The following is a 20,599-nucleotide window of genomic DNA, read 5'->3' on the forward strand; positions in this document are numbered from 1 at the left end:
TCGCTAGTGCCACCCCTCCTCCTCAAATACTCCCTCGATCCATCCTCGCCCTCTTACCCCTCTGCTAAAATAAACTCAGTGAGGTAAGCACTGGAGGCATCTTGGGATGAGTTTTATACAGACTGTTCCCTCTGTGCTGAGGAGTGTCAGAGTGGAGCGTGGAAGCATCCCAGCAACAGTAAAAGAACAAACCACACAAACACCCCAACCAGCTCCAACACCCGGCAAACAGGCAGGCAGCAGAAGCAAGAGAAGCAGGTAAGGACTAAAATAAGGGGAGTGCAAACCTTTGTATCATCCAAATAAGGAGTGACATAAGACACAGGATTCATAAATGACTGTTTATCAGAAGCATGACTGAACAGCTAAGTGAATATTTTTATTTTCATTGTAAAGAAGTAATCTGCCCGTTTTGTTTAGACCCATAACCGGAGTACGTGTGTACCAAAAAAAATCTGCAGAATATACATTTTTTTTCAAAGAAAGCTGGGCCACCTTTTAAAAAAGAGTATGGTGATGCAGTGCAAATCATCATTGACTATATGTATGTGAAATGAGTGCAGATTAAATGTAAACACTGACATGATTTTATTAATTTTTAACTTTGTTTTGACAAAAACTGTTTTTTATACTGTTTTTATACAGTTTTTTGTTTTTTTGGTTGGTTGGGTTTTTTTTTTTTAACTTTTCTACAGGTGACAGACAGCCTGTAAGGGTTTGAGGACTTTATTGACCAAGTTTATTATTTTCTTGTACTCACTTGATATACGATTTCAGCTACTTAACGGTTTGCGGTCTCCCTTGTCATAATTTGGGTTTCATGGTGCACCAAACGCTCTCAGTGACTGACAGGCCCGGACTGCAGGCACCCAAGTTTAGAGCCCAGAGTCTTTAACTTTACAGTCATGATCTTATGAATATGGTTTAGTTTTAGTAAAATAATTAAGACCTTCTCTTTTCGTAATTTTGCCTCTGTGCACCACCACAGTGGATTTATGATCAGACAGTCATGTGACTATAGTGTAGCCTTTAGGCTTTAATTTGAGGGGTTTAAAAAAATACATGAACTCTTTGGGAATCACAGGCGTTTTTAAACACAGTCCCGCATTTTCAGAGGATCATAAGTAATTGGATTTTGATTTACAAGCAGGTTCTTGACCAGGTGAGGCCTATCTCTGTTGTTATTCTGTGGCAAATTAAATATTAAAGATCTGAAGTAGCCAAATTAGTACAATTGGTATTTTCTTAAAATAGACAATCCTTATATTTGTATGTATGTTACTTTGCCCAATTATTTTTGAGGACTGTTTATAAAATTGGCTGCGATTCCTTGAAAGTTAATGCCATACTTTTATAGAACCCCTTGAATTAAAGTTGCACTTCAATCACATCTTGACTGTGTGATTTCAAATCTATTTTGGTGTACAGAGACACAGCTACAAGCGTTGTGTGATTGTCCAAATATTTATGAACCCAACTGTATGTTCCGATGCCTGTGTATAACGTTCAGCATCAATAATGCCTCTCCAGATTTGCATAATATGGATAGTCTCTGCAATTTGCAGGTAGGTGCTTTCCACCTCTAAGCTGGATAGTCCCTTTCTTTTTTAACCCACAGGATGCAGAGAATTTGTGCAAGAAGTTGTTTATAATCCATCTGACCAAAAGATAATTCTCTACTTAACATATTCAGTATGAAAAAAAAATTCCGTTTCTCGTTTAAGAAATTGGTTTTCGATCTTTTGTAATTTTTTGTAATCTGTATTTCTTACATTTTACACAGAATCCAAACATTTTTCTTTAAGTACTGGGTTACATTACTAAGGATTTGTGGCATATGGGTGAGGGGTGGCATAGCTAAGTTTTATCAACATCAGTGATATAAAAATATCTAATTATAAAATGTCACTAAATCAGAAAGAAAGAAAGACAGATTAGAAAGATTCTGTGTTTATGTTATATGGGAGAAATTACACATTAGCCCTTATACTGATGATGAAAATGTATGTGTTCCTTAGAGGAAGCTGTGAATGATGATGCAGTCAGACGTGAATCACATGACTAAGCAGAGGTTGTTGCAGACTAAGGGTCTGTCTAAGGAAGTCAGGGGAGGTAAGTGTATTTTAGATGCTTTGTTTTATTACTGCCTATGTCAGGGCATCAGGAAATAGAACTGACATATGTGTACAAAACATTTGCATATTAGTTTCAATGCTTTTATGCACGTTGGTCTACTTCTTCTTTTAGTTGGTCCCTTTAGATCATCTACCTTTATCCCATTATCTCTCACAGAGGCTCTCTGCATGTCCTCCTTCACTACATCCATCTTCTCTGTGTTTTTTTTTCTTGTGCCTCTATATTCAGCATCATTTCTCCACTATCCCTCTTCTATACGACTCATTCGAATCTTGTACATCCTGGTCACTCCCAATGAAAGTCTTAACATCTTCAGCACCACCTTCTGTCTTTTTGTCAGAGACACCATCTCCAAACCATACCTCATAGCAGGTCTCACTACCATCTTAAAAACCTTCCCTTTCCCTTCTGTCACAAATCCACCCCTAACACTCATCTCCACCCACTCCACCCTGTCTGCACTCTCTTCTTCACCTCTCTTGTGCACTGTCCATTGCTTTGGATCACCCCAGATATTTAAACTCATCCACCTTTACTGCATACACTCCTTGCATCTTCACCTTTCCACCTCTGTCCCTCTCATTCACACTCATGATTTCTGTCTTGCTTCTACTGACTTTCATTCCTCTTCTCTCCAGAGCATACCTCCGCATCTCCAGGCTCTCTCCCATCTGTTTGCTATTCTCACTACAGATATCTTCTGCAAACATCATAGTCCACAAAAACTTGTGTCCGATCTCATTTGTCAGCCCGTCCATTCAATTCAATTCAATAAAACTCTATTGATCCTGAAGGTTGACCCCGAAGGAAATTGGGTTAAGGCTGCCGACCTTTGCCAGCGCCATTTTTTTTTCCATCAATCATTGCAAAAAGGAAGGGGCTGAAAGTAATCCCACTCCCACCTTGAACCCTTCTGTCACTCCTACCACACACTTCACCAATCTCTCACTGTTCTCATGCAGGTCTTGTATCACCCTCACATACCTTCTACTCTTAACTTCCTCATGCAGGATCACAGTTCCTCATATTCCATAAAATAACGTGTGGATATGAGCCCATGTTCCATGTGACATATAGCATATCTGGGACCAACAGATTGAACTGAGCCAAACATCAGCACATGCTGGCCCACTGCCTGGAGAGAAATGAACTGTAGTATACTGAAATCCCCGGAAGGCCAAAGTGCTGTTGAAATTCTCTGCACATTCCAGTGGGGACCATCCCATTTGCACTGTTTGTTTTCCAGTTTTGGCCGCCAGCTACACTTTGAAACTAAGTCTCCTAAACTCAGCAAAATGTGACTCCCACCACTGAATTTTACACAAGCTGATCAAAGACAGCTCCTCCAGGATGGCACATGCCCAAACCTCCCCGAACACTTATCATGTGCAAGTAAGAGAGCCGCTCTTACACAAGTCTTTCATCCAAAGAGCCTATTTATATGCCGGTTACCCATGCAACCTTGGACCACAACAGACATTACACACCTCTTGACATCACCTTGAGGTTATTTGAGACCCTCCACAGTGCCGGGATATCACACAAGAAGAGACCCTGAGCAAAAGCTCTGAGGATACCAACTAAGTGAGGCTTCCCATGCTTTTACTTTTATATATAAGTCCCTCTCAGCTGTTTAATGTTGACAGAAATAAGAGGACCAGAGGGAACTTTATGATTTGCCAAAGGTCCTTAATAGCCTGTTGTTACTGCCCTTCTCCTTCCAAACGTCTGCAAGTTGCTGCCATCATTAATTAGCACCAACAGCTAAAAGTATTTATGGAGGGTCACATCCACGCTGCCTCACTGCACAAAATCTTGAAGCAAATTATTTTCTGTAGTATGAGCTGTAACTTAAAAAATGCCACGTGTAATCAGTTTTTAAAACATGAGTATCTCTTTGTGTATCCTGTTTTGCACAAGGTTTGAACCTGGGGAAGAAGATTAGCGTTCCAAAAGACGTGATGATGGAGGAGCTCAACCTTCTCTCTAATCGGGGTTCTCGCATGTTTCAGGAGAGACAGAAGAGGGCTGAGAGATTCACAGTAGAGAGTGCTGCCAACACCAGTAATGTAAGAAAGTGAGAGATTAGGAAACTGTTTCTCATGTGTATACTCTCTTGTAACAGCTTAGTGTGCTACATGGATCGAACAGTTACGATTAATAGCAAAAAAGCATTTTCTTAGCCCTTGTGCAATTTGTAGTACAGCAAGAGGCCACTTTACCTCACATCATGAAGAATTACTGCCATATCAGCATCACAACAAGGAAACTTGTTAGGAAAGTAATAAGTAAATTAACCCAGTATCTTTCCTAGGTTTATGCGGAGCCCATTCCTACCCAGCAAGTCATCCAAGAGGTGCAGGCAGGAAAAGAGAACCAGGCTTTCTCCATCCCTGGTAAGCATAGCCTGGTCATGAACCTTCAGAAGACTGTAGCAAAGAAGGGCAGTCCTGATGTCCTGGCTCCAGGTAATACACGACAATGAAAGGATTGCCAAGGACTGCCAAAAGCACAAGCCATGAGACTTGCTCGTTGCAATGCCAGTGCCTGGATAGAGGAAACGCTTGAGCAATGCATGGTCATTGTAGCACACTCTGGTTTGCAAGTGCTCACCTTTGTTTTGGAAATGCATCGGGCACATGGATTTGTTTGATGGTTATTGGTGCCAGGAGAGTTGGCAGTTTGTAGAAAGCAATTAAGTGTGAGCATCTTTGCCGAGTGCTGTTGTGTATTTGCCCCAACAGAAGGCACCGCTTACACTCTGACTGACAGTGAGATAAGCACTGTTTATTATCAGGGATTCACACTGAGATCTAATTACTGTAGTTCCTATTTCCTATTGACAGGGGTGATATCAAACATATTCATATTAGATCTGTGTCTGCTTTAATAAGGAGAGCTTTTATGATTTTTATCTAGTGGGTTTTGAGTTTTTTTTAGTTGAGCTCATTTACATAGAATTTAGCACACACTCACAACTGAAGTCAAACTTTTCTCTTTGCCCAAAGCGGTGTGCTATTTTTAGCCGCTGATACTACATTTTTGCTCATGTCAGGGTATTCCGGCCCTCTGAAGGAAATTCCTCGTGAGAAGTTCAACATGACGGTAATCCCCAAATCCTACTGCTCACCATGGATGGAAGCTTTGGGAGACAATGAGGAGCTCCTGAACACCCTCAATACTCAGCTGCCCCAGCCCCCACAAAGACTACAGGCTTCCAACTACAGGTGCTTCAACAGGTAAATCTGCCCTTTCACCCCAAATAAATCAAAAAGTGGTAAATCTTAGTCTGTTAGAAGCCCACAGTTCTACAAATAGTCCCACAGATGACCTCACCACCTTATCCATCACTATCATATCTTCCCGTCGGCTCCGCTCCATGTTTCCATGGTTTGAAAATTAATCCAGTGTCTGGCTTGCACTTCCTTAGGAGTGACGTATCTGTGATGGCTATTTTGAACACTGGCTCTTGAAAAACGATCTACTGAGGGGTTGCAAGCTTTTAAATGGCCCCACAGGACAAACCAGCACACGAAAGAGAATCACGTCTCTCATGGAACACAAGGAATTGCATCACACAAGCGAGGGCAGGACAAAGGTTACGCTTGGGCAGACGGATAAACGGAGAATATATGAAAGACCAACTGGCTTTACTCACTTGAAGCTGTCAGATAAATAAATTCTGACAGCCAGGTTGAAACTGAAGCCAATGTGGAAGGATCTTTTTACACACTTACAGTTATTATGAAGGCTTAATTAAATCTGAACTCTAACAGTGAGAGCAGCAGTGTTAGTAAAGGAGGTCAAGTTCCCCCCCAATGCCTGTTAGGGGTTTTTTTTTTTTAACCGTTAAAAGAGCCTTCTGTTTAGAGCAGGGACTTCCAAATTCATATTAGGTATCATGTGAAAGACACCCGCTTTAAGGGAAGGAGTGTAAGCTAACACTTCTAGGTAATGTTCCACCATAAAGTGTTTACTTAACCACAAAAGACTCTTCTTTGTTTCTCAGATCTCCAATGCCATTTGGGGGCGCTGTGGCAAGCAAACGGGTGATCCCGGTGATCAGCTTTGAGGCTGTAGAATCCCAGCAACTTCCTGGCATCGCTCTGGACCGCATGTGCCGTCGCCCCAACTTCAACAGAGCACCCAGGGGATGGGGACCCGATTACTGCCCTGAATCTAATGAACTATGAAGAGAAGCTGACAGACTAAAAGAAGCTAAAGACTGAAACTCTGGCCTATGATCGCTCTTCTCCTCCTACAAAGACGAACCCTCTGTTAATCCTAAAGCACCGCAGGGGAGAAGAAGAAGAAAAAAAGTACTCCTGCATGATATACAAAGTGGTTTTCTACTGCCGAGTGGATTGATGAGCTGAGGCGAACTCCCAAGTTCATTACACACTCAGTCAAGTCCAGGACAATGCTGCCACAGGCTGATCAGTCCTACCTATTGTTCCTGTTTGTCACCTCGAGCAGTATCTGATCCCATCAATGTCTCAATGTCTGCCTGCCCTCTCCTTTCCCTTCACTCTGCAGCTTTACATCTTCTCTATTAATCAGAAGCTGCCAGACGCCGTTATACAAGTAATGATGAATAATGCACACAGAGACGATGGATGGAAAAAGTTAGCCGTTTTAATGACAAATGAAAACAATATTCAAAGAAAGCCTTACAATAAAGTAAGTCAGATGATGTCAGATAAAAAAGTCAACTGAAATTAACAGAATCTAACTGCATGTTATACTACACACAATGTGACAAATACAAGTTTAACCTAAGGAAAAACATTTTATATATACACACACAATGGTTCCTACCACAGGAGGCTTTGAAACCCGCTCTTGTTTTTAAAGTCTTTTAAAACGTTAGGCTCCGGTGTTCAGATGCCGTTTTGGCTACTTTTTGACAACTTGCAAGATCCTGGTTGTCGTCTCTCCAGACACAGATGGTGCTTCTTCACATCATTCACTGCTCTGCAGGTGGAGTATTTAAAAAAAAAACATAACAAAAAAACCCGACTGTTTTCTATGCGATGTCCTGCTCCCAGACGTTGCCTTTGGGTTCACCGCCAGTTTGCAATGTGTCCTGACCAGGTTGAATACAAGGAGAAGAGCGACATCTAATAACAGCACGACTTCCCTCTGACTGCTAATCGCCATGACGTGCTCCATGTGCAGCATGGGCACCCATGCGCTGAGGATCCTGAGAGGGGTAGTGGATTTGACCTGGAGGTCTCATGCTCATTGGAGGGGGCATAGGCGGGGCCATGGGACCCATGTGGTGAAACATTGGAGGGCCAAAGCCTAAGGGAGCAAAGGAAATAAACATGCTAAGTATCTACAATTACAAACTGTGTACACCTATGTAAGTGACTAAACCAAGACTGATGCCTTTAAAAAAAAAAAAAAATTCATAAACTATACTATAAAATACACATTAATAAGTCATAATTTTACCTGGAGGAGGTGGATTGATGCCTGGAGGTGGGGGTAATGCAATGTTCATGACAGCAGGAGAGGAGCTGGGGTCAAGGTTGAAGTAGTTGGCAGGAGGCTCTTCATCTAGAGCTGGCGGTGGAGGCAGAGCTAGTGCAAAGAAGAGCAAAGCTTTAGAAACTAAACAGGAAATGGCAACAGGCCAGCAAGATGTTTTTATGTCCGATTTTGCCAAATTAGCCCAATTCTACACGCACAGATTTCATATTAACTCATTCACTGCCATTGACGTCTATAGCCGTCAATGGCAGTGAATGAGTCAATGGGTTTAACTCATTCACTGCCAATGGCTGGCAGTGAATGAGTTAATTGAGAGTTTGTAAAACAACAAATAAGAATTAGATGCAGACATCAAACAGCATGCAACAGCTCGCTTTCTCCTCTGCTCGCTGTGTCTGACAGCTGAACCTGAGCTGCAGTACATACGCAGTCACAGCAGATGAAGTGTCCGTTCCACTTGGATTCACATGAAATCTGCAAATGTGGCAACTTCCTCCAAGGTTGTGTGGAGCTGCACACAATCTTATTTGTGCTCTAAAGTGCAACTACCTTGAAACACTGAAAAAAAGGAACGGCAGACTCTTTGCTTTACTCCAAAAGTCACATTCACTCAGCTTTTTTTCCCCTCTGCAGTGACTCTATTCCCCACCAGTGTCAGTACAGAACTGAAGGTTTAAGGGAGAAAAGCTAAAATGACTGGTGTGGGACAGATGATGAACTGAATAGCTCAGTATAAGATAAATAAGGAACATTTTCAACCCTAAATCAAGCACAGCTGAAATCCTGCCCATACACACCTACCACAAATGCTCAGCGCCGCAAGAACAACTCTAAATGTTCTTCATGCACACACACACACATCCTCACACTCTTCGAGACTCACCTCCAGGCAGTCCAGGCACAGGATCAAGTCTGGTACCCATCTCACTGACACCATCTTTGATTCCCTCCTTTCCTCTTGCTGCCTGGGACCTAAATGGGCACACAGCACAAGTCAAACAATGACTAATGACACTGCAACATTCACCATCCAGGACAAAATCAATTTTAAGCCTCCTGCCTGACATAATTTGATTCAACTCTTTCTACATTTCCACTTTGAGTCAAGCATTATGTCAGGGCATTACCTTTAAACATGGCAAATTATCACTTTTAAAATTGACATCTTTACCTAAATGGCTCTCCTTGGTGGGGGTTTATGGGAGTTAAGCTTATAAATCAGATTGCAAAATGATGTTTTGTAATTTACATTGTTATGAGCCCCCTTTAATGGATTCAGTACCTTCTGGTGTTGCTCTTAATATTCACAAAGCTGGACAATGTTTAACTTTTGATCGGATTCTTACCTTCCCCACTTGACAGTGAGTCTTCGTCCGTTAATAATGAGTTTGTTGAAGGACTTTTCAGCAGCCGTTTCAGCTGACTGCCGCGTGGCAAACTGGATGAAAGCGCACTGCTGCCTTTGGACTATGGTAATGGTTCGGATTTCACCAAACTGGTAGAAGTGACTCCTGCAATGACACAAAATAGTGAAATAAAAATACTTTGTAAATTTTGCTGTGTTGCAGTAAGTAGAAATAACAATATCCGCTTGTGGCTGTAACCCTCTAGCCGGCAACAACAGCTGTCTAGCCTAATAATACATGTAGCGGAAGCTTTAGAAGAGTTTATTAAGCAGGCACGAAAGATAAGTGTTACCAATTTAGAATCTGACCAAACGTGACATATGACCACAATCTCTTCTTCTTTTCCTGACTTATTTCTTTGAGTAAAAGTCAGCAAATTGCTCTCGTAGAACATCCCATCAGCATTTTGTATTACTGCCAAACGCCCTTGCTATGCATCGCGGAGAAGGAACAAATATACATATGCTACGATCATTACAGTGTAATGCTATGATACATTATATTGTGGCAACATTCTATTCTGACACTGCACCGATCAATTGAACTGTCAAATGTACAACAATAAACGACTGTGGGATTTCTATAAAATATTCCTATAGGCCATATAAATGTCGGCACTCACAGGGCCCTAGGCAATGTTTATACAAAGTTTCATCAAGATTAGTGCACTTGTGTTGGAGGCGATAAGGAGCATGCAAAGATACATACGCTATGATCATTTTAGTATAATTAGACATTTGTATTTTGTATTATTCTAACCAGCTCATCTTTGTTTGTGCCTGATTTAAATAGTGATGAGAGAGATAAGATAGGAATGGAACAGATGGATGAATAGACAGCCAAAAACACAATGCCTCCAGCCACAGCTGTCCCGGGCATCGAGGCATAACAATAAATTATCACAGCAAGCTGTAAAAGAGGTCATTATGAAACAGAAATGCTTACTTGAGGTCTCCATCTGTAACAGTGTCTCCCAACCCCCCAATGTAGAGAGTGGTGATGGATTTGTCCTCTGGTGGGTCCAGTCGGGGCATAGTTGAAGCCCGCTTTAGTAATTTGTCAGCCACTGGGTCATTGATGCCATAGTAACGATCCTTTATGTTTTGGTCTGCTAGAGGGTCATCAGGATCTGTGGGCTTCTCATGCCTGTGTAAAGAGGGCAACAGAAAAACAATAAATATGATATGAAACTTCAACTAACCCATAGCGATGTCTTAATATATGTGAGCTGATATCAAAAGAAAGAATCAGCTCCATGGAGACTAGCATCATGGCACTCACCTGTAGGGACATTCCTCCCCTCTCTTACACTCTCCCTTGACCCAGAAGGAGCAGATGTGTGGCCGGTTCCTCTTGTAATATGGTGTGGTCCGAGCCAACTTCAGCAACATATCACTAGAACTTGGAGCCTTACCAAGCTGGCCCACTGGCCGAGTGCCATCGGAATTGGCTATCTGTAAACAAAGAAGTCCAGAGAGGCATGATGGATGGAAAATCTCTCTTATGTTTGCTTGAAAAAAAACCCACTGGATCAGACATTGGACCAGTAAAGACTGTTATCACTGTGCAAGCATAACAACTTAAAAAATAAACAAACCCAAACCAAAACAAACAAACAAAAAAATCATGCTGCAGTCATGAGAAAGGAGCTTACCTCTCTCTCCATGTTCTGTGTGTAGTACTCTTTATTCACATCTGACCGAGGAACCTCATCTTTAACGGAGAGTCCAGTGTCTCGGACTTGGATAGGCAAACCTGTCAAACACAAGATATGACAGGAGGGTTACGCTCAGAACTATATAAATGAGGAGCTCATGAAATCTGCACAGCGACAAAACCCAGAGGAGACTCACCATACTCCAGGTCCAGCAGACATGTCTGACAAACATTTTTCATTTTACTGCAGGTCTGACAGACTTCTGTCTTTTTGAAACGCATCCGTGTTCCTGGACACCATCGGAACACTGTAAAGGGCCGAGCACAGATCTGATAGGCGGAGAGCGACGTATTAGAATAGAATAGCCCTTTATTGTCATGCATCAAAAAGGCCTGTACAATGTGGGCTAAATATGTACAATTTAAACAGTTAAGGCACCCCCCCCAAACAAAAACAAAAAAAACATACCTTGCATTCTTTCCCATATTTTTCCTTGGTCTGTAAAACAAAGCATGACCATATTTGGACTTGCACATTTGCTGGTATTAACACTACAAGCAAATAGTTTTGAATTTGCTATGAAAGCACAGGGATGCTCACTCACCATACGAATGTAAGGATTTTCTCCTAAACATGTCTGACACAAAATTGGAAAATCCTGAGGAGAAAGAAGAACCGTGAAAATCAAGCACTGTAATCTTCGGTTTATCCAACAATTCCTTGAATTAAGTTATTCAACAGACCGACTTGGCTCCCCATCTCTGCTTCACCTTCTGCTGTGAGCACCTTGGCACACGTACAGGTAAGACTGAATTACAAGACGTGCTATGGGACCTATTTTGGCATCTGTTAAAGGATGCTGTTTCAGTCCAAGTGCTGGGTGCTGAAAACGGCCTTGCCCTAATCCGTCTCACAGACAGCATCAGCCAAACATCTAAATATAGGCAGATCTTATGGCTGAAGCGACATCTACATAATCTAGGGTTGCAAAGTTTATAGACTAGCATCTTAACAAAATCAACATTGGATAAATGCCCTGTGGTGTCATAGCTCAATAAGGGAAACTGATTTGTTGCCTTATAGGGTAAGTAATGTTTAGGTAGGTCACAAAAACGTTTTTTGTTTCCAACTAAGGACTGGTCTGTTTGTGACCTTATATAACAATCAGTCGCTGTTGAATTTACCCAGTAGTGTAAAGACTTTATTTTTAGACTAAATTTTCTCTAATATTTTCGCCGCTGTCAAACCTGCCTAACAAGAAGGTTCGTTTTTTCAGTGTCACTTAGAGCGGTTCCACCCAGGATGATGTGGCTTTTTTCGTTTCCTCATATTCATTTATATAAGCAAATTTTCACCCGCCTACCATCGTTTTAGCATTGTTAGCCTGCTAGTGCTGGCCTTTATAGGTGCAGCCAGTTAACTATCACACAGCGCAGGGTTAGGTTACGTTAGCAATGATAGCTGTAAGCTCAGTCACTGTCGTTTTTACTACACTCTATAATATGGTCTCGTTGGATCCAGTGGAAAAAGGTATGTTCCATGAACTAATGTAAAATATCGAAAGCAATAATGTACACAGGTGAGCTAATGAAGCTAGCAGCCACGCTTCTACAACTAGCTACCGCTAGCTAGCGGAAGGCTAACTATCGAGAAAACTGACTAGTTTAATAAAAAGCTAGCGTGTTTCGCGATTATATTAACTCGTGAAATGAAACGTAACATAATGTGCTTCAATCATTGAAACCACTCGGCAACATATAACCCCAATAAAACGTACCGCGTCTTCCCAGTTCTGTCTGTTGTAAGTGTTGGAGCCTAGGGAAGTCGCCATTTTGCAGACTGTGGATCAACCGGAACGGGTTGCCAGGTCTGTGCGTGAAAAACCACCCCAATAGCCAATCAAAACTGGCGCCCACATCAGCCAACGCTGGTAGCGGTACAGGCAGCGGCTGGCAGAGAGTACCTGTAAGTGGATGACATGTGAACTAGAACCAGTTTGCTGGGATATGTAAACATGTATATAACTGCTTAGTCATGTATGCATTGTTTCATTTCAAAAATGAATTTGTATTTATAGATGTACATGTAAGTTCCTTCGAAATGTGTCTACTTAACCAATAATTTTTACCCTGCAGCATTTTAACTGTAGCCCAGTTCCGGGAAAACTGCAGAACTGGCAACCCTGCAGACCTCGCTCTACACTGGGCGAAAGGCGACACATTTTTAAATTGACTATTGTTTTTACTTTTAAGTCTAGGATGTGTTCTATCAGGAGTCAGTTTGAGGATGTGTTTCGTTTAGCGGGATGTGGGAATCTTGTGTAGTCTGCGAGACTACAAAAGCCCACAATGCACCGCGGGCCAGATAGCCACGTTTCACCTAAGGATGTCGCTCTATTTCAAGAAACTATCAGGTTTACGATAAAATAAAATGGGAACGTAAATATCAGAGAATAACTGTCAGTATAGTAGAAATACTAACCCCGACTCGTCCATCTGCACCTTGGGTGTAAACCTGAGCGTGTTTTTGTTGTGTGCTTTTCCCTTTGGCTCTATGACACGAACTGTTAATTGTGAAGGTGTATAATATTAATTTACCCCAAAAACAGAAAACGCAACTGGTGTTTTTTGAGTATGTCTTAAAAAAAATCAGTGACCTAATATGATATGGCTTACAGCCTGTGGGGAGGTTTAAAATGACTTTAATGCTTTATTTGCTTAACTGAGGTGCTGATACAGAGATATTTGTTGTAAACAAAGGCTGTAAAGCGCTATTTCCGGAGACAGGGAAAAACAGAAGACAGACAGACTGCTTGGTTGATGTGTGAGAGCTCGTGTAGGCCAATTGTGTCCTCGACACACACACACACACACACACACACACACACACACACACACACACACACACACACACACACACACACACACACACACACACACACAGTTTGTCTATCCACCTGCTCTGATTCAGGTCAGGGTGTCTTTGCGGTGTGAAACTCCAATTAGTGGGCCAAAGGATGTTGAAGATTACAGATGGCAACTAAGTCCCTAATGTTTATTTAAGGTCAGAGAGGTTGTGGAGTCAGAGGGCAGGGATTAGATGGAGGTCTGGAGCACTGGCAGCATGCAGCTGCCCTTTAGCAAGTCAAGATGAAGCGTCTGGGATTCTTTATGATCACCTCCAAGTGGAAAATCCCCATGTTGTCCTTTTTCTTTTGATCTCTTACCTAGATTTAGGATTTCAAGTGTAAACTGGTTGAATTCTATCAGATAGGTGGCTCCATTTGTTAATGATTGAGGGTTTGAGTAATCATATTTACATAATAGGGGAGCAGAAATTTCCACTGGCCTTGTCCTGTTGTTTTTCTTCAAATGGGGTGAACAGACAGTCTCTTGCCCTATAGCACAACAAAGCAAACCTTTTGGGCACAGCCCTTTTGTCCTAATGAGTTTTCTGACCCTTTCTCCTTGATCATGTGAGCCAGTTGTTTTGAAGAACGGCTTTGTCTCGGATTAACCGGCCTGTAATTAAAATCACCAACTGCAAGAGTCACAAGGTCAGAGGACGTGTAGGTGTGCTGCCGCATCTCAGATGCTTCGTGTTACAGAGCTGCTTCAAGAAGTCATCGCCTTGATACTGTGTGAATCTGTTTGGCACATGACACGACAGACAGTTGGTTGTTATTTAGGCTATTATGGACCGTCGTCACCAGTTTTATTGCAGATGATTCAAAGATATTGATGTTTGCTGTGAAATGTTTTGTATTATTAAGCATCACCAAGACTATGGTTGCAAATACAAGTATTCCATTAGACATATCCTTCACAAGATAATGAAAATACCATAGTGTGAAAGGATAACTGTAGTAATGCAGTGATAAAGCCACTATGACTCAACACTGTGTAAGTGCTTCTTATAAGGAAACAGAGACTGATGCAAAACCGGTTAAATGACCTAAATGTTGGCTCCTTGTGCGCATAGCATTCCTTTCCCTCAACTACCCCTTTTCCTAAAAAAAATATATCAAAAACTTTTAAGTGCAATTGTAATAGTTTTCGACAAATGTGGAAGCACAAGAAGACAAATAATCTCCGCATTGTCGATCAGGGACGCTCCCGCAGTAATCTCCTGCAGGAACAAGATCGCACAGTGATTTCTTTGAGGAGTTCTGTAGCTTGCATGCATGCATGCGCATATCAGAAGGAGGAAAAATGCGCCGCGCTGGCGCCTCCTGACGACAGTTATGGGCTACTGCCTGTGCACAGAGCTGCAGGAGAGAGGGTCTTTCTCACATTTCCCGATTTCTCCCAGCCGAGTCCGCTCTGCCCGCTTCCACATCACGGCCGACAGCAAACCGAGACGACGTGAGCCCGGCGCGCTTAAATCACCACATTCAACCCGGCCGGCCTCCTGTGCACAACATCCGTGCGTCGTCACATACGGACAAGGTGAGTGAAAATCGACACGACCGCACGGAGCGTCGCGGTGTTTTTGCTATTTGGTAGGCGACCGAAAGCCTCGTCGCTCGGTCTCCCCAGGCCAGGCTAGTTGTCTGGCGCAGACGGAGATGAGGCCAGTTTTTTTTCGGCCTGATCTCCCTCTCTTTCTCTCTCTGCCCACTAGCTGGGAACATAAAGCCCCGGCGTTGTTATTATGGTGGCGGCCCCTCGGCACAGATTTCACGCTCGTCCACGTAGCAGCGGTGATCGAGGGGCTAACGTTATTGTCGTGGAGCGCGTCGGGTGGAAGTTTGTGCTCAGGATAGAACCGCTCCGTGATTTTCACGGGAATTCCTTTATCGAGGGGACCAGACGGCACAGCTCGGCACCGAGCAGAACTGCTTTCTACAACTTTGTGGCTCAGTGTGCACGGTGTTAGGAAATTATCGCCCTCCCATAAGTTTGCGCTATCCGGCCGCAGTGTTAACAGCAGACCTGTTACAGTGCTGTGGTTAAAAAGGCGAATGATAGTGTGCGTAAAATAACAGATTTATGCGAGTGTCTGCTGCGCGTGGCAGAGGTGGACAAAAGATTAGCACGGGAGTGTAACTAGTGCTTTAATATGACTTCATTTGATTTAGGCGATCATATTTTTTTCTTGAAACTTGCTTGTTCAAAGCTGTTATTATGGGATTTATCAGATACCTGTAGGAGTCATCTAAATGCTGGTGTTTGTTTATTGATTTTTCTAATTTACTAACTGTTTACAACTAATAATGTGAAGCTGATTAGGTCAAATTATTAACCAGATGAGGGGTTTTTTGTATTCTGAGAAAGTGGGACATTTTCAAATGCACGAGAAATGCACCCGGTTCTGATATGTTTACATGTGGCTTGGTGGTTGTTGTAAAAGGGCTCCAGCCATGCACAGAAGGAAGGCTCAGATACGATTTGTGTCTTCTCTCTGTGAGCCTGCTTTGTTGCTCTTGTCTGGCGTAAAATAGAGCAAATGCATGCCTCCACCAAGCACCGCATCCGTTAAAAACTATAAACACTTAAAAAAAAAAAAAAAAGAGAGAGAAAAAAGGGGGGTAGGCAGTCCAGACCTGCCTGAAATCTGTTGCCTTGGGGCGTTGGAGCATGGAAGTGTGCACCTCAAGTGACTAAGAGATTACTAAAGAACAGTGACTCACGCTCAGAATGTATTTGGCAAAGTCACAAGGACTTTCCCTGCATTTTGCCTCAGCTGCAGAGCAAATTTTTGCAAGTGAAAAGCAGTGCCCTGCTGATTTTATGTATCAAGAGATTCATTTGACCATTGCTTAACTTTTTTTTCTTTTCCTTTTTTGCTATTCCCAAGCCATGTGTTGTTTATCAAATGTCCCACCCTGCATCTGTAGAGAGAGAGAGAGAGAAAAAAAGTGGGGCTTATTCCATTTTCAGATTATATTTTTTTAAGGAGTGAGGTTGCTGTCATTTGTTTGTCAAAATTTTGTGGAAAGCCAGATCCTAAGTTGTGTTCTATTTATCCGTGCCAACTGTTTGTCTGGTTGTTCTAACCCTCCATCTGACTGCTCCCACTGGCTGCCAACCATGCTGTGATCTAGCGCTTTCAGCTGATGAAGGCTGCCACTGCTGCCGCATCCATTTGATCATATATCAACATCTTTTCACTTAGATATACCTGTGAAACAGCGCAGCAGGGCTACAATGCCTACACGCGCGCACACACACACACACACACATACACGCAGGTTGATAAAATAGCGCGGGTATGATGCTGTATGACAGATCGCGTCACCGAGGCGCGTCTTGAGCGTTTATCAGAATGAGGCATGATCACAGGCAGTATGTCATTGTAGATTTTAAGGTTTTAACAGGGAACAGAGGGAGATCGGCTGTCGATCAGAGGCTCCAGCCCTTCGTCGTTGCTTATCTCCTTGTAGAGGTGGATGTAAATTTAATTGTAAGCAGTAACTATCATCACATTTAAAGCTATGTGCAGTAATTGTTGGGAGCTGCAGGGCCCAACAACTTGCCAGCGCTTGTATTTTTCCATGTCACTGCTCCTTGTAGCTCCACTCTGTGTGTGGGGGGCAGACCTCTCTTTAGTGTGAGGCCGAAGCCAGGCATCTTTCCAAACTCAACTCCCCCCCCAACAACCCTCAACCTTCTCTGCTGGTTATAAGCACTGCTTTGTGCCACAGAGCTGCTCCCTATGGTTTTTATTCACATATTACTACAACACCACTAGCTCCACAAGATACTGGAATCTGCAATTCGACGTAAACCCAGCTAGAGCCTGCTGTCTGACAGACAAAGTCAGATGTTCCCTCATTAAAATGAAGCTTTTGGATTAATAAGCCAGAGTTCGAGAGGCAGATTGCGCCACTGTAGCCTCTAAAAAGTAGATTGCGTTTAAGTGTCTTTTCTGTCCCGGAATGTGGAGGTGGCATTTTTGGGCTTAGGCTGGGCTACCATGAGGCGTATTGGAGAGCAGGAGAAAAGTAAATACATTTCAGACAGCGCAGCACAACCGAGTATTAGCAAATGATCCGATATCATCTGTAATCCTCGGGAAAACCTGGAGAGTTGTCTTTGAATGGCGCTAGCGTCCATCCAGACAGTTGGCAGGCGGTAGGGGTGTCCACATGTGCGAGTGGCTGGCGAGGCTAGCTGAATGCTACAGTATGCAGGCAGATCAGATTACTGAACGATTAGCCATGGCCTCCCATCCCCGGCCCGGGGAAATGATTTTCCACTGTCATAATTCCCTAGACTGAATTACGCCGGCCAGTGACTCAGAGATACTCCGTACTACCAGCCCAAGTACCGCATGGTATAACTGTTGCTCTCTGGGGAGGGGGAGATATGTTGTGACCCTTGTTGCACCAGAGCACAAAATCGTTTTTTTTCTATTTGAATTTCATTAAGAGCTCCGGGACCTGCTTTCATGCACAGATGGCAGTGTGACCTGGCTTCAACTTTGGTTGCACAAAAGGTAGAGTTCAGCGTGATGTTTACTCTTTAGCTGGCAGTGTGACGCAAAGGAGGAAAACTGCCCTCAATACAATAAACTGTTCCTCTATTGTGATGCGTGCTAGGCTGATCGGCGATGAGGCAGTGCGAATCAAGCAGGCCTCTAGTGGAATTTTACTGAATGGAAAGCGGAGGGGGTTGGGGGAGGAGGGTGGAAGAGAGTCGCTGGTGGAGGTAGGACCATGTTTCCGAGGTGCATACCCCCTGAGGCAGGAATCCGATACATTCCAGAGGATCCTGTATCCAGACAAATAATGGTAACTGGGGTGTTGTGTTTCATCAAATGACACATGACTGGAGTATAAGTGCTGGGAAATTAAGACCTATGTCATGGGCTTCGAGGTAGCCGGCTCTAGTTGCCTGAGGGGTCAGAATGAATGCCAGAAAAGCAAGACAGGTCATGAGATATGGCAGGGAACAGGGTTTTTTTTTTTTTATCACACCCATTTCCCCTTACCACTGCTAAGATAGAGACCTTTACATCTCTTTAGTTGACATGCTCATCCAGAAAAAGATACAATGAATGAATGACGTAGTAGGAAAAACATCAGTTGTCTTTAGTACATTAAACTCAATTGTGCTCTGATTAGGCCCACAGCGGGAGTTACACTGAACAAAGATTGGCTGTTAAATTGCTTCTAATGAATAACAAAAGAGCCTCGTTTGGCTACCCTCTGTATAAATTTTGATAAGAAGCTGTTTCTCAGGTCCACGGGCTTCTGAATATTGCGTGACCTTGCTCTTCGTACGGGTTTTTACATCTTCACTTTCCTCCAGATCAACAGCACTAAATCAATGGGTTTAATTTTCTACTTCGAGTGGAGAGTTTTCGTGCTCTCCAGCCCCCAAGCTAAAGGCTATTTATACTGCAGACAGAGAAAAAGTATCTTGTTTTATTTAGTGGTCAAAAAACAAGCTGTCGGGTGTTAATGGACTTCACCTCAGCCTTTCCGGTGGACCCTCGGGGTACTGCGCGTTCGTACGCTCGGCGAGGGAGCTCTCGGCACAGGCCTGTTAATGAAGCCATTTTCAGAGATGGAGAGATGCCGTAATGGGAACGCACCACTTCACCGCCGGATATTTTAACCCCCCCATCCTCATCATAAGTGCTATCAGTCATCGGATATGATTAGATTTTTTTCCCTCCTTTGTCCATTTAGATGTTTGGTTTGCTCTTTTTTTTTTCCAACTGAGTTAGAGATCTGTCAGTGATTTGTCTCGGTGTTGCTTTAAGAAATGCTTTTAACGCATCCAGGTATTTTAAATTTTAAGCCTGTCTTACATATTACACTAGAAATCAATGATGATTATATTTTAAACTATAGGTTTGGTGCTTAAAGCTCATTTACATGAACTTTGAGGGAAGATAGGTAACGGTAGTTGGCGTGGTGGTGGAGGCGGGGATGAGGGTGGTTGTGTTTATTCAGTTGCCGTGGCCCCGGCCGTGTGTGACTGCACTACGCATACCACAAACATACTCTCACCTACTGTCGAACTGGCATGTGTGCACGCTCTCACGCATGCATGTCTCAGTCTGTATACAGTTTAGTTGCAAATAGCATCCATCCCTTACTCTAAATAGAAAAGTTCATCTATTTGCATGTATGTCACTGAGGAACAGACAGTAGGAGAATTTAAGGTTTAAGTGGAATTTTGCAAGATTTGCAAAATTGCATAACTAATAACTAGTAAATTGTTAAGCAGTGCCATATACCAAATATACATTTGACCACTGCTTTTCATGCATGTGAATATAATATGGGGCACCACTTAATAATTACACTTTTTTAAAATTAATCTAATGATTATTTTTTTAATAAGTCAATTAATATAACAGTTGTTCCAAAGGTTAATATGTATTTCCCCACCTGAATACTGCATGTCAGTTATTTAATCTTCACCTAATTTCACTACCTGCCCTGTTAGCACATTAATAATAATACTATTATATTAGCCCTAATAAATAGGACGCCTAATTAGAAAAGTACTGGTCCTGAAATTCAAAAGTATTGCTGTGACACATTGATTAATTGAATTACTTTACGTTACAGCAGCCCTCTCCTTGATTTATATTTAAAAAATTTTTTACTCGGATGATTGTTGTCATAACCAAATTGTTATGACATAGATTAATTTCATTAGTCGGAGTAATGTGCAGTTAAAATAATCTGTGGGCAAGGGAAATAACAGAAATGATTTACATCCTCTACCAACAGTCGTTCATTCAGGCCATTTTCTCGAAATCAATTTTAACGCGTCTGCTACTAACAGAAGAGTTTCTCGTGTTTATAATCGTAATGTACCGTGCTTGGATGAGGACACAAAGTAAACAATACTGTGTCTTGCGCTTGCTGCAGTCTTGACAAAGCACTCTTGGATGCTTTTTCTTCAAGTGCCTGCGCGTAGCAGTCGTACTTGTGATAAGC

The 20,599-nt window shown here is 42.6% G+C and overlaps 3 protein-coding genes across 4 annotated transcripts in view; 2 read left to right on the plus strand and 1 right to left on the minus strand.

Annotated features, from left to right (window-relative positions):
• The first annotated feature begins 115 nt into the window (after window positions 1-115).
• LOC113036213 (myozenin-2-like) lies at window positions 116-7,153 on the plus strand. Of its 2 annotated transcripts, none has more exons than XM_026192400.2 (6): window positions 116-258; window positions 2,019-2,112; window positions 4,057-4,205; window positions 4,451-4,532; window positions 5,192-5,375; window positions 6,146-7,153. In XM_026192400.2, exons 2-6 carry the CDS (start codon window positions 2,031-2,033, stop codon window positions 6,327-6,329), a joined length of 681 nt encoding a protein of 226 aa, XP_026048185.1. In that variant the 5' UTR covers window positions 116-258; window positions 2,019-2,030; the 3' UTR covers window positions 6,330-7,153. The 2 variants fall into 2 exon arrangements, with proteins under 2 accessions (XP_026048185.1, XP_026048178.1); XM_026192393.2 differs by having other exon boundaries at window positions 124-258; window positions 4,451-4,604; window positions 6,146-6,843.
• Window positions 6,752-12,571, minus strand: rbm22 (RNA binding motif protein 22). Its single transcript, XM_026192367.2, has 11 exons — window positions 12,473-12,571; window positions 11,300-11,353; window positions 11,164-11,193; window positions 10,892-11,024; window positions 10,693-10,793; window positions 10,320-10,492; window positions 9,984-10,184; window positions 8,979-9,143; window positions 8,516-8,604; window positions 7,594-7,722; window positions 6,752-7,440 (listed from the first exon to the last, which is right to left on the minus strand). Exons 1-11 carry the CDS (start codon window positions 12,524-12,526, stop codon window positions 7,286-7,288), a joined length of 1,284 nt encoding a protein of 427 aa, XP_026048152.1. The 5' UTR covers window positions 12,527-12,571; the 3' UTR covers window positions 6,752-7,285.
• Window positions 12,572-15,003: 2,432 nt separating this feature from the next.
• LOC113036185 (bifunctional heparan sulfate N-deacetylase/N-sulfotransferase 1) overlaps window positions 15,004-20,599 on the plus strand; it is a 48,947-nt gene continuing 43,351 nt past the window's right edge. The window contains exon 1 of the mRNA XM_026192339.2: window positions 15,004-15,143. The gene's annotated coding sequence lies outside the window, so the exon portion shown is untranslated. The remainder of the gene's footprint in view (window positions 15,144-20,599) is intronic.

The sequence above is a fragment of the Astatotilapia calliptera genome, chromosome 2, assembly GCF_964374335.1.
Source record: "Astatotilapia calliptera chromosome 2, fAstCal68.1, whole genome shotgun sequence".
In the NCBI taxonomy this organism is placed as follows: domain Eukaryota; kingdom Metazoa; phylum Chordata; class Actinopteri; order Cichliformes; family Cichlidae; genus Astatotilapia; species Astatotilapia calliptera.

Bases quoted from the DNA above. Each gene is read 5' to 3' on its own strand.
- LOC113036213 (XM_026192393.2), top strand. From the start codon at position 2,031: ATGATGATGCAGTCAGACGTGAATCACATGACTAAGCAGAGGTTGTTG. The intron at 4,206-4,450 runs GTAAGAAAGTGA...TATCTTTCCTAG, and splicing joins GTGCTGCCAACACCAGTAAT to GTTTATGCGGAGCCCATTCC. The intron at 5,376-6,145 runs GTAAATCTGCCC...TTTGTTTCTCAG, and splicing joins AACTACAGGTGCTTCAACAG to ATCTCCAATGCCATTTGGGG.
- rbm22 (XM_026192367.2), bottom strand. From the start codon at position 12,526: ATGGCGACTTCCCTAGGCTCCAACACTTACAACAGACAGAACTGGGAA. The intron at 10,794-10,891 runs GTGAGTCTCCTC...TGTGTTTGACAG, and splicing joins TCTGCTGGACCTGGAGTATG to GTTTGCCTATCCAAGTCCGA. The intron at 8,605-8,978 runs GTAAGAATCCGA...GTGCCCATTTAG, and splicing joins CTCACTGTCAAGTGGGGAAG to GTCCCAGGCAGCAAGAGGAA.